The following is a 14017-nucleotide window of genomic DNA, read 5'->3' on the forward strand; positions in this document are numbered from 1 at the left end:
TGTGACACATTTACATGACAACATAAGCTCTCAACCTGACTCACAAGGAGACCAGACCCACATGTGACACATTTACATGACAACATAAGCTCTCAACCTGACTCACAAGGAGACCAGACCCACATGTGACACATTTACATGACAACATAAGCTCTCAACCTGACTCACAAGGAGACCAGACCCACATGTGACACATTTACATGACAACATAAGCTCTCAACCTGACTCACAAGGAGACCAGACCCACATGTGACACATTTACATGACAACATAAGCTCTCAACCTGACTCACAAGGAGACCAGACCCACATGTGACACATTTACATGACAACATAAGCTCTCAACCTGACTCACAAGGAGACCAGACCCACATGTGACACATTTACATGACAACATAAGCTCTCAACCTGACTCACAAGGAGACCAGACCCACATGTGACACATTTACATGACAACATAAGCTCTCAACCTGACTCACAAGGAGACCAGACCCACATGTGACACATTTACATGACAACATAAGCTCTCAACCTGACTCACAAGGAGACCAGACCCACATGTGACACATTTACATGACAACATAAGCTCTCAACCTGACTCACAAGGAGACCAGACCCACATGTGACACATTTACATGACAACATAAGCTCTCAACCTGACTCACAAGGAGACCAGACCCACATGTGACACATTTACATGACAACATAAGCTCTCAACCTGACTCACAAGGAGACCAGACCCACATGTGACACATTTACATGACAACATAAGCTCTCAACCTGACTCACAAGGAGACCAGACCCACATGTGACACATTTACATGACAACATAAGCTCTCAACCTGACTCACAAGGAGACCAGACCCACATGTGACACATTTACATGACAACATAAGCTCTCAACCTGACTCACAAGGAGACCAGACCCACATGTGACACATTTACATGACAACATAAGCTCTCAACCTGACTCACAAGGAGACCAGACCCACATGTGACACATTTACATGACAACATAAGCTCTCAACCTGACTCACAAGGAGACCAGACCCACATGTGACACATTTACATGACAACATAAGCTCTCAACCGGACTCATAAGGAGACCAGACCCACATGTATGATACTGATTTATTTATATTTAATAGTAATAACAGTAATTACAACATAACTCTCAACCTAACTAACAAGTGGTACGGGGGCTGATACCTTGTAGTGTAAACAATTAAAAGACATCACATAACACTCTCAGTGTAAAATCCTGACCATTTAGGTCCACTAGATCTCAACCTCAGACCACAGGCTATAAATGGGACCTGATCCAACATACATGCTAACTAACAAGGGTTGTTGAAATTGATACTTTGAAGTGTAAACATCTTAAAAACAACACATACACTCTCAGTGTAAACATCTTAAAAACAACACATGTATACACTCTCAGTGTAAACATCTTAAAAACAACACATACACTCTCAGTGTAAACATCTTAAAAACAACACATGTATACACTCTCAGTGTAAACATCTTAAAAACAACACATACACTCTCAGTGTAAACATCTTAAAAACAACACATGTATACACTCTCAGTGTAAACATCTTAAAAACAACACATACACTCTCAGTGTAAACATCTTAAAAACAACACATGTATACACTCTCAGTGTAAACATCTTAAAAACAACACATACACTCTCAGTGTAAACATCTTAAAAACAACACATGTATACACTCTCAGTGTAAACATCTTAAAAACAACACATACACTCTCAGTGTAAACATCTTAAAAACAACACATGTATACACTCTCAGTGTAAACATCTTAAAAACAACACATACACTCTCAGTGTAAACATCTTAAAAACAACACATGTATACACTCTCAGTGTAAACATCTTAAAAACAACACATACACTCTCAGTGTAAACATCTTAAAAACAACACATGTATACACTCTCAGTGTAAACATCTTAAAAACAACACATACACTCTCAGTGTAAACATCTTAAAAACAACACATGTATACACTCTCAGTGTAAACATCTTAAAAACAACACATACACTCTCAGTGTAAACATCTTAAAAACAACACATGTATACACTCTCAGTGTAAACATCTTAAAAACAACACATACACTCTCAGTGTAAACATCTTAAAAACAACACATACACTCTCAGTGTAAACATCTTAAAAACAACACATACACTCTCAATGTAAAATCTTGAACGTTTAAGAAGAAGTAATTTGATCGTTCTCACCCTATGTTCTCTGGTTTGATATGTAGAATCCTTTTGACCCTTTCGATGTTTTCCTGTTGTTCCTGCCGCGTCTTGTCAAAGTTTCTCAGGTCGAGGAAAACAGTGTCTGGTTCCTGTTTCTTTGGAGCCTGTACTTCTGGCACTAAAAAATGACAAAAAATACTGTTGAATCTAGAAAATGTCTGTCAGACATGAATGTCCCTGACACCATGTGAAATCAGTTTCATTGTTTGATGTTCTATAAATAGTTACAACCACTCTGATAATGGGACTGGGCGGGGCGGGCGGAGCGGGGCGGGGCGNTGGCGGGGGCATAAAAAGAAGAATTGTTTTTAAACCATTTATGTCACTGATTTTTATTCTGTCAATCAAATGCTGAAATTAGTGGTAAGAGATCAAATTTAACAAGTTCCATTCATTATTTGTCACTCCTTATCATGTTATTTCCATGGATCTTCCCACAGTACTCCTCCCCATGGCATACTATGAAATCACTGATTTTCGTAGAGGTTTTAATTTTCGTTCATTTTTCTTGGATAATTTTCATCCACAAACTCACAGGTCCAAAAAGTAGTGACAACTTTGATATAAAGCAATTCTCCGTTTGAGTGGGTACTTGTAATCCACCAATTCTTGTACATATCGCCACAACATGGTATTTTGTCTGGAAACCATGAAATTTGGGCTCCACGAAAATATCTTATTTCACAGTAACCATGCTTAGAATAGATGTCCTAGAATGTGACCTTTTCAACAATTCACATTATTCAATGAAATTTATTTTCATAGCATTTTTATTTTTCATGAAATATTTTATCATTTTATTGCAAAAAAAAACCCTTAAAAAACTGTTACAAAATACAGCAGAACTATTTATTTGCATCAGTCTAGAAAAAAACCTTCTGAACTAGCCAGTAGTTTTGATCAAACATTCCACAAATTACCTTTAGGTTTGACGCGTGGTATGATGATCTTGGGTGGCTGGTCATTTGTGCCCGAGGTGTTTGTTCCGCAAGACGCAGTTTTCTTCACAGTCTCGACTAAAGAACATCAAATAGTGTTTCTAAACATTTTCTCCATGTTGGTATATAAGTACGGATTATGAAAAGTTCTTTTCTTACACAACCGATAAAATTTTCCATGTGACGTTTCGATGACTATAGTACAATATGTATACAGTGTCACCTTCATCAGACAAATGACCAGTGAAGTGTATGCATACAAAGGTGTAAACAATGAATACGCTTCATTGGTCATTTGTCTGATGAAGGTGACAGTGTACATATGGTACTAGTCATCGAAACGTCACATGGAGAATTGTATTGGTTGTGTAAAAAAAAACTTTTCATAAACATCTATAAGTTCAATTACAAACCATATATCATACATTAACTTAATCGACCAGTAATATCTGACATTATCTGCAATGCAGCATTTTGAACACAGTGTCTGTTTTGTTTACAGAGAACTACTGGTATGTCTCATACTTTAAAATACAAAAGGCCCTAAGGGCCTATTTCGCTCACCTGGATATCTAAGCAATCATGACAAAATATTCTCCAAATAGGATCCAAGGGAATGGGCCAGACCCCTAGGCCAATCCTTGTAGCATATCTGTATTAGTTTTCTCATGCACAGCAATTTTATGTATGGTTATGGAACAAGAGGCCCAATGGGTTTGTATCTCTCACCTGGTATTAAATTTACACTTTAAAAGTGGACTAAAACAAAACTGTATGTAAAACATCAGTATATCTATGACTCTTAAGTCATTCAAAAGACTCTGTAAAAACATTTATCTACATTTGACACTTACAAATTAGAAAGTCTAACAAGGTCATTATGTTGAAAAAAAGTGTATCTATAGCCCTTCATCCCTGCTTGCAACTTACTAAATTTCATCACCCTAAGCCTCTTGGTCATTCAGAGGAAGTTGTTAAATGTAAAAAGTTGACACCGGCCGGATGACGGATGCATCGCCATAGCATAAGCTCACTTTAATAGGCCCTTTGGGGCAGGTGAGCTTATTACAAACAGGGAGGTAAATTTTGACAGAACAGTGAACAGTAATGCTGATCTTAAAAGTTGTTACCCAATGATCACAGAAAAAATATAATTTCACCACTAGGTCCATCCCTATTTCATAAACAAATACAGATTGGCCAGTAAGAACCATTTGGAAAGCAATGCATGAAGGATGCCAAGGACTTAAAAAAAAAAATTCTGACTTTGAAAACATTTTGATATTCTCCCTCAAAAAATGGTATTACTGAGCCTAAAGTATATACATATATATTTTTTTATTTCTGGGAACAGAGGCTCAGGGGAGACAACTTTGTACCTTTTGATTCTTTCAGAAGGTCATCCTTGTCAGCACTGTCAGGGGTCGGAGGTCGTTTTACAGGGCGACCCCATTTGTCCTTGTCCTCTCCGTCAGTCTGTCCTTGAGCATTGTTGGGCTCCCCCCCACTGTCCCTCCCTGATGTCTCCTTGTGGGCCCCTGTGTTAGGGTCGACATCTGTGAGGTCAATGCCGGACTCTGCCATCGACATCTGGGCAAGTCTCTCAATCAGTGTCCGGTTTTCATTGGTCTCTATAGATAGAACAGTGAATACAGTTAGTATGTACTTATAAATTTGATTACAAGTCCACATAACAATTTATTATTATACGAAAAATTCAGCTTATAAGTAAAAATTGTGTCAATTGTGCCAACACCACTAATTCAGTCATAATTATACACTGTATATCTTCGGAAAATTATTGACAGTTCAAGGCAAGTGCAGCCAACAACAGATTGATAATTGATAAACTGTATATTTAAAATTAAATATTGTATTTTAACTGTTATGTTAAGATTCCATCCCATTTATCTCTCAGCTTAATATCCATTTTTTCTTACAACAATTGGTTCAAGATGACTTCAGATTCTTTAACAAATTGTCATTATTTAGAATGCACAAAACATATAAACGATGTTTCTCCAATAGTGAAAGAAAACTCTGGAAATGTGTGCTAGAACTTAGAAGTAAATATTATTATAAGCTTCAGACTCTGTGTGGCCCGATAATATGCAACTGAATTGTAACACAAGAAGCAAACTGGTTGTGGTTACAAGATTTCAACCCTATTAATATTGAGTTAAAAAGTTAAAACACAAATACTTTGTGTATTTGCCCAGTAAAACTTTGATATAATGCCACTTGTTTCTTCTGCCAGCTCACTTACTGCCAACATATTTCTGCAACCTCACTTACTGCCAACATATTTCTGCAACCTCACTTACTGCCAACATATTTCTGCAACCTCACTTACTGCCAACATATTTCTGACACCTCACTTACTGCCAACAAATCTCTGCAACCTCACTTACTGCCAACATATTTCAATGTCCCTTTTTCTTGCTTTCTTAAGAATTCTTTTAACATTTCCTTCATTTTTTTGCCAACCCCGTTACTTCCTGGACAAATGCTGGCAGTATGACAAGGCTTTACTGTACCTATCAATTATGTTCAAAAAATAATAACGAAAAAACAGCAAGAACTGATTTTTAAGAAATTACAAACAAATTTCCTCCACTCAAAATTTTAAAAATTCTGACATTCATTTAACTCATTCACCCCTGAAATTACATAATGAACTTTTCCAACCTTTGAATTGGAAGAGTTCAAATGTGTCTTAAGGGGTGAATGAGTTAAGAAATGTATATTAGATACCTGTTTTGTTGGATCCATCCCCTGTGGCAAAGACAGACTCTATATGATGGGCCTCGGGCCAAGCCTCCTGGACAATGGGTGGAGCAAGCTGATTGTCGTCACTCATACTGTCTAAAACCATGTCTGTCAGAGAGATAATGAGTAAAAGTTATATACAATCTGAACTACTATACTTACAATATATAAGAGTCCAGTGGTCGACACGAACACTTTTCCGTTAGTCCGGGACTAGTAGATTTCAGCAAGGACTAGTGAATCACCTAACCTAACTGGTCCTTTGGACTTGTGAATTATAAAGTAATAATATTCCTTTTTAAGATTAAGAAAACTGCTTAAGATAAGATACAGTGCATGATAATTGTCAAAAACTTCACCATATTTTTATAGCAGTAACATTAGTTATCTTAAGTCCCCAACAGTCGTTTACTTTAATTTGATGTTTCATGCTGTAGATCGCGATGTTTCCTTATCAGGAAATATTGGACTAGTTACATTGACGAAGGACTCATCATACAATTTATTCAACTAGTCCTGGGGTCTATCAAGCAAAAAAATGTCTAATGCTGATTAGACAGCTTTGTTTCATCACGCTTTGCTGCAATAAAACATTATGTATATTCAACAAGCTTAATGATTTATGCAAACGTTGTTGACTTATATAAATAAGTTTTTATGACACGGACAACAATTTTTTTCGGAGAAAAAATATGCATTTGTTAATTGGTACAATTCCTTTAGTTCAAATTATGCTATTCTTCAAAAAAAACTATATGGGATCAGACATCAAAATTTCATAAATGAAACCAGTTTTCTCCTAAATTTTTGAAAATATAATTTAATGAAATGTACCATGCTGGCAGAGGCAAAATAACTCAAGGGAGTCATTAATTTAAGTTACAGGCCATTTTTTCTATTGCATTTATTACACAACAATTGTCAGGTAGAATATGAACATAGATAAAATAGTTTTTAAATTTCATAATCTTGGACGTATAAAAAAAACCTTCCAGATAAATAAAAGATGTAACTAAAGGGATGTCCCATTCCACTAGCACAACTGTGAGGCTCTTATGTGGAGGATAGAGGAAATTTTCATTATTTATTTTTTCATGAAGATATATGTCAAGCTAGTTAACTTTTTTTTTCAAAATTTACCTATGGGCTTACAACCCCAGAAAAACATGTACATTTGGTTTGTTTGGTTTGTATGTGTTTTACTTCCTCCTGTTAACAGCTATGGTCATTTAAGGACGTGCCAGGTTTTGGAGGAGGAGGAGGAGGAAAGACTGAATACCAGGGGCAAAACCACCGACCTGTGGCCAGTACCTGACAACTGCCCCATTCAGGCCTCAAACCCACGACCCAGTGGTGGAGGGCTAGTAGTAGCAGAATGTTAGACACTTTAACCAATTGGCCACAACGGCTTTACTTAAATATTCTGAAGTAAACATCTACAGGTTTAAATGTGTATGGAGTTACAAAGTTTACAAACCGATATCCAGACTGCCTAGGGTTCCCATACTGAGTTTGAGGGGCTGAGACGATACCAAACTGGACACGATTTCTCGCTCCTGGTCCCGGCGAATCTCCTGCTGCAGATATCTATCTATCTTAGGATCACCCGATCTGTTGTTCATTGTCTTTTTAACACTATCCTCATTTGATTCCTTTTCGTGTTTTTCAATGTTTTTATTATCGTTCTTTTCCTCGAGAGAATCGGTGTCAAACAGATTTTCCTGACTTTCCACCCTACGCATCATTTCGCTCTCCATCATGCTAAAAGCATTTGAGAAATCTGGAACAGTGTCATCCAGTTCTTCCAGCCAATTTTGCAGTTTTACTTGGGGACGTTCCGTAAAGCTGTTTGGGTCTTCCCTTGCTTCTATTACGACCTCCGTCCAGCTCGCGACCCCTGTACCTAGGAACACACGAGCAACAATTGATATTAAATTGGTAGATATTTCTATATAGATATTCTGAGAAACAGTATTTTTAAATTTTCACCACTGTAAACCATAATGGGACTCATCCATATCAGTGCATGGTAGAGTCTACTTAAGTTACATAGGGGTGAATTTAGGGTTAAAATAAATTTGAAATTTTTTGAGTCAGCATTCTGATTAACAGATTTGTATACACAATTATGCAGAAATTCCTAAAACGCATTCAAAAAGCAAAATAGCAAACATGAGTGTTTTGATACAGAATAGTAGTTAAACACTGGCAGGAACTTCCAGTAAACTATAACACATCAAATCAGTCACAGAATTTCATGACAAGTCAATCATAAATAATTGTTCAATACATTTTAGACATGTTTTTTCCAATATAAACAAGTTTAACGTACTTGATAACTGATCATATGTTTTTTATCATACACGGATGGTTCTTTTTTATTTATTCCCATTAAAACTTCATTTTGATCCAAGAAATAAAATTTCAAATTTGAATTTTGTTAGAAACGAAGACTTCTCTTGTGAATTCACAAGAGAAGTCTTCATTTCTAACAGAATTAAAATTTGAAATTTTATCTCAGATTTCAAAGCAATACTGGCCAGTCTTTTATTAAACTTCGGTAGAGGGGTACTTATGCTCCTATGATGTTTAGACCCAGTGTTTAGAGCTGTCACGATACACTTTACCCACGATTTGATACGTATCTGGACATTTGTACCACGATTCAATTATTTCGATTCAATACACTTTTATTTTAAGATATAAACAAAATGAGATATATAAGCCGTTGATACACGGGAACCAAACTATTTCCACACTTTTGAATTGAAGCTTGCCGGAGCATCACAAATTTTCATTTCCTTACCGCAGTCCGCCGTTTTTTTATGAATACTTTGTAAAATTTGTATCCTCACAGACGATTGGCTGAGGGTTTATAGTTCAGCCAATGAAATTGAACGTCTAACAGACGTTTCTGCTGAAGCGGCATACACTAATATTCAGATCGTGACGTATCGAAAATCCGGAAAAATATATCGTGAATCGAATTGAACATAGATAATCGCGGTACAAGTGCATCACAGTGAATCATGACGCCTCTACCAGTGTTTACCTGTAGAAGCTGTTGCTTTGTTTGATTTCTGCATCTTGAGTGCAAGATCATTGTCGTATATAGGTTGTGACGCAGAGTTACCAACATCACTGTCTGCCTGTGTGGTGGAGTTGTAGGAGAAATTGTCACGGGAGGCGTGAAAAAGCTCCGACAAGGACTCCTCATTGAGGCTCGTGTCAAAATCCTTGTCGTCATCATCTAGATACGTTTTCATCAAATGTCGCTGGAAAATCACAGGTTCTTCACTGTCTGAGCTTACCTACAAAAGCAAAATAGATGACATCAATTGATTTTGTGAGCTTGTGATCATTGAAGCACTCCCTTTAAAGCACTGTATTATCTGTACACGATATGATAACATTTTATATCTCAAAACAACTTTGTCAAAAGTAGCTATATAGCTTAATGACAGAAGACGCATACATGCACCTTTGCATGTGTTACAGAAGCGGAAAATACATAGTCAAACCGGGGTTCAAATCCAGAACCCTCCAAACTCTTAATTGACAGATGCTCTACCAATTGCAATTGAGCTATATATCTGGTCGCTGACAATCGACCCAGTCCAGATCTGCTACATTCTTCGCCCCCGAAGACACAGCTATTTAAAAGCAAGATTTGGGTATCCCCATGTTGAACTTTCACCTAGCTTTCAGCAAGAGTTGACCACAGGCACCAAATGTTACAGAAGCTGAAATGTGAACAGCCAGACTGGAGTTTGAACCACGTCACGGGGACCCTCTAAACTCTGACGGAGGCTTAACAAATCGAGCTACCTGGTCACCGACGATTGACCCAGTTTATAGTTCCGCTACACATGTATCATCTTTGGCCTCATAGTTTTATATATATTCCATAGATTATAGGAATTCCTGATCGAAGATCTTAAAAAGGAAAAAAACTCAAGTGCTGAATTTAATGAAAATTTCCTTAACTGAAGATTTTTCCTTAGTTCCAATAATGCTTTCTTATGGAATAAACTAATATTGTATTAGGTTTTCAGTAAATTCTTCCTAAAAAGAACCATCCATTGTAAGATTTTTATAATACTGTACATATACATGTACCGTCATTTAATATCCCCTAATAATCATATTAACTTACATCTGACAAGTCAAAATCAATGGACGGCAGGTTTTTCTCCACCTCAGCAAAGATGGAGTCTAGTTTGGGTTTGAGTAGTGACTTTCCGGCCAGACAGAGGGCGCTGTTGTTCCTCCCGGCCACATTCACTCCCTCGTTGTCACTGCCTTCGTCACTCGAATCCATGGTAATCGGGTCATCCATGTCTGCCAGATGAAAGTAAGGTAATGTGATTATAATACCAGGTATATCTTACTATTTTTATCATCATAAGCAGGGGTCGACACAAACACTAGGCCGATGGTCCTGAACTAGTATTCCGTCTTTGCGTATTGCAGAGTTATCTTCTCTTTGGAGCAGGGATTGATTGTTACGTCATTGGTTTGTGTGAGAAAATTACGTCGTTTTCTCAAAAATTGATGCCGTTACCCTCACAAACAAGTGACGTAACAATCAATACCTGCTCCCAAGAGAAGATAACTCTGTAATACGCAAAGACGGAATATTTCATCAAGGACTAGTGAATCACCTAACCTAACTGGTCCTTTAAATTGGACTTGTGAATAATATTATTATAAAATAAAAATATTTCATTTTAAAATTTCGAAAACAGCTTAAAATAAGATTTATTGTATGATGATTGTCATTTTTTTTCTAAAGCTTTACCATATTTTAAAGGTAGTAATTATTTTATCCAATACAGTCGATTATTTTTGATGAACATTACGTGCTGTAGATCGCGATGTTTTCTTATCAGGAAATCTGGGACTAGTTACTTGACGAAGGACTATTAACTAATCTATTCAACTAGTCCAGTGGACTAACAAGCAAAAAAAGTCAGTGTCAAACCCTGATAAGTAGCAGAAGATTTAACACCTTACTCTCAGAATATAACATGAAGTCAATATTGGCATAATATGTCACAAAGGGAAGTATTTTTCGATGCCTCCGCTAGGGATCAAACCTTGGACCTCTGGTTTACTAGTCTGACGTATACGCTGTGCAACAAATAATCAACCTGACGAGAAATTGTCCCTAGCCGAGTAAGAAAGAAGTGGCTAGTATTTTGTACCAGCTGCGTGACATCATTTTTACTGCCCCTCCAGGACAAAAATTGGTCTCAAGTTTTCCAGGGGTCATAGAAATTCTTGTGATGCTTTGCTCAGTATTTTTGTAAATATTTCCCATGTCCCTGCATGCTTGAACACGAATGTAACAGAACAGAATTCATCATTTTTGAATGCAGTGACAACCGACCACTCGGAGTTGATCCCAGGACCTTTGGCTGATCATTAGTCTTAAACGCTACCGAATAAGCTAAAATGAGAAATTCTTCCTAACTGAGTCTGTTGGATTTAAGTGGCTAGTATTTTGTAACAAGTTGGAAGTAAAATAAGACTACTGTCTTGTAGTTCTAATATATATACCATGCAACCCCATTTTTTCTGCTGACCCTAACTTAATCTTGGGAAAATCTATTTGAAAAAAACACCAATTCCTATCTTATATATATATATATATATAAAGTACTCCTAATAGTTGAAACACGTACAACTGCAAGCATTCTTTTTTATGCTATATATACAAATACATTCAATTTTTGTTTTAATTAGGAACTTTATTTTATGTTGAGAAAAATTAAAGCTTTTGAAAGTGTTTTTTTTCTCCTTTTTTTTTTTTTAAAATAAGACCTCTAAATAGATTGATTATTTTTGGAATTTTTTTTTCTTCTAGCTTTCTAGTACCTGAATTCAAACAGATACAAACATGCTTTTTTCTAAGTAGCTTTTCATGAAATAGATCATACAATATAATATGAATTATATATATCACTTCATTGTGTTCAAACAAATACTGTAAGCATGCAAATGTCACATGCCTGTTTTTTGGTGGTTTTTTTTTCAAATATACATATATGTACTGCTAAAATGAAACTGGAAATGCTGGGATATTGTGTAGAAAATACTATTTTTATTAACACTGAGTGTTTACAAATTGTCAAAAAATTTAATGATTGTCTCGGTACATACAGTTCTAACCAGAATTTGTGAAAAGTCATGCAGCTTTACATGTAACGATCGATGTCAAGGCGATCTATAAATAGCTAACATGAAGGGTATACTTCATATGTACATTGATTTATTTTGGGCTATCTGCCAGTAAGATCAGTAGTATAGCTGGCAGCACCAAGAAATACCTGATACAACAAAATCAATTTTTGGGGCAGTACATTTATAGTCCAATGTGAATATCTGGAACTTTGGGTGAACAAGTAGAATTATGAGCATGCATAGATTTTTTTTTTTTTACGAAAAGTTGCATAGTGAAATAGCATATATACATATATATATATTTTTCCTTTTCAGGGAAAATCAGGGAATTTGAGAGCAGTGGACCATTTTCAGCAGTTTTTAGTCAATATCATTATTAGGACGGGCCGTTCTATGTAAAATAAAAAGAAGATTGGAATATGGAGGGTTAATTTCAGTTTTGAGGGGGTCAATGGCCATGGCCCCTCCAGGATTATACAGGTCTGCCTTTTATTATGTAGTTGTGCTATATATGATACCGTTTGACAACATCACAAATAAGAAATTAAAACTTTCCTGCTTCCATAAAAGGTCATGATCAGAGTTATGAAAACATCATTATGATTGTCCATAACAAATAGCTCTGTTACCTTATTCAATGTCCGTAAAAACTACAATTTTATATTAATCATCTTTTCTATGTATACATTTAGGGTATTAAGTCATGTCGCATTCAAAAAAGTTCTGAAATGGTTTAATATGAATATAATTTATATATAATTATATATATATATATGTTTTTTTTGCAAAACTTTTGCAGTTCTTGAAAAGATTGGCTAATTAATACTGTTTAAAAAAGGATAATTATCAGGCTTGTAACCTAACTATCAATGTGCAATTCTGTTTCATGGAACAACTACAAATTTGGAGCAACCTTTAGGATTGAAAATGCTAATATTAATATTGATTATATAGGTTGGAATTACTATCGAATGATTGATGATCTTAATTAATTCACGAAAATCACTAAAATAAAACAGGTATTAGATGTAATTAAAACAGCTTTACTTCATATTATATCATATATGCAAGATAAAATTCAATGAATGTTTAATCTAGGAACCAAGTAACTGGAATATTGTTTATATTTTATTACTTACACCTGGACGAAGTGTTTGACAGGTGGAAAACAGTGATCTAAGGGAAGTAACTCGTAAAAGTTAGGTGTCTTGTCGAAACCACGTGAAATATAAACTTTTGTATACATTTAAGGTAATAAAACACACCATAAAGTAAATATTTGCATACAATATGTCCATATCTATCTAAAATATAAAAATACGTTAACAGATTCAAGGACGTTTGTGTTTTACTCGCCGGTGGATTCGTGCATGTTCCAACAAGGCGAGTTCACGACTTTTCGGTATTCGACAGCACTGAGCATAATTATTTCAATATAATTTACTTCAAGCTTACATAAAACCTTACCTTAATTACCAATCAACCAGCAACTGCTGTCACAATGAACACTGTGGTCATTCAATGAAATTAACCGAGTAATCACTTCGACATTCCCGGTTCGGCTTCCATGGTAATTATGTCAACTATCGCAACTTTCCCTCATCACTTTTCAAGTCATCTGCGTTCTGAACGCCACCTTAATTTTTCCATGAATCAAACGACGATATTATTTGTTCGTGTCCTATCCTGCAAGAAAATTGTGTCCCCGAATGTGAAGAGAATGTCTGTAAGTCAAAATCGTTTGAGAGAAATGCAGTGTATGTCTTTTTTCACTCTCCAGAATAATCCGACAAAAACATTTCGGCCATGCCAAGTGCCCGGATGTGCGGCTCTCACGAGA

At 36.0% G+C, this 14017-nt stretch overlaps 1 protein-coding gene across 1 annotated transcript in view; it reads right to left on the reverse strand.

Annotated features, from left to right (window-relative positions):
- Positions 1 to 13995, reverse strand: part of LOC110465662 — a 62202-nt gene extending 48207 nt beyond the window's left edge. The window contains exons 1-8 of the mRNA XM_021521620.1: positions 13645 to 13995; positions 10148 to 10332; positions 9044 to 9302; positions 7469 to 7894; positions 5977 to 6099; positions 4602 to 4853; positions 3205 to 3300; positions 2261 to 2402 (exon numbers count right to left, since the gene is read on the reverse strand). Coding sequence (XP_021377295.1) covers positions 2261 to 2402; positions 3205 to 3300; positions 4602 to 4853; positions 5977 to 6099; positions 7469 to 7894; positions 9044 to 9302; positions 10148 to 10330 — 1481 coding nt within the window. The 5' untranslated portion in view covers positions 10331 to 10332; positions 13645 to 13995. The remainder of the gene's footprint in view (positions 1 to 2260; positions 2403 to 3204; positions 3301 to 4601; positions 4854 to 5976; positions 6100 to 7468; positions 7895 to 9043; positions 9303 to 10147; positions 10333 to 13644) is intronic.
- Positions 13996 to 14017: the final 22 nt, after the last annotated feature.

This window comes from Mizuhopecten yessoensis, unplaced genomic scaffold (genome assembly GCF_002113885.1).
Source record: "Mizuhopecten yessoensis strain PY_sf001 unplaced genomic scaffold, ASM211388v2 scaffold11097, whole genome shotgun sequence".
NCBI classification, from domain to species: domain Eukaryota; kingdom Metazoa; phylum Mollusca; class Bivalvia; order Pectinida; family Pectinidae; genus Mizuhopecten; species Mizuhopecten yessoensis.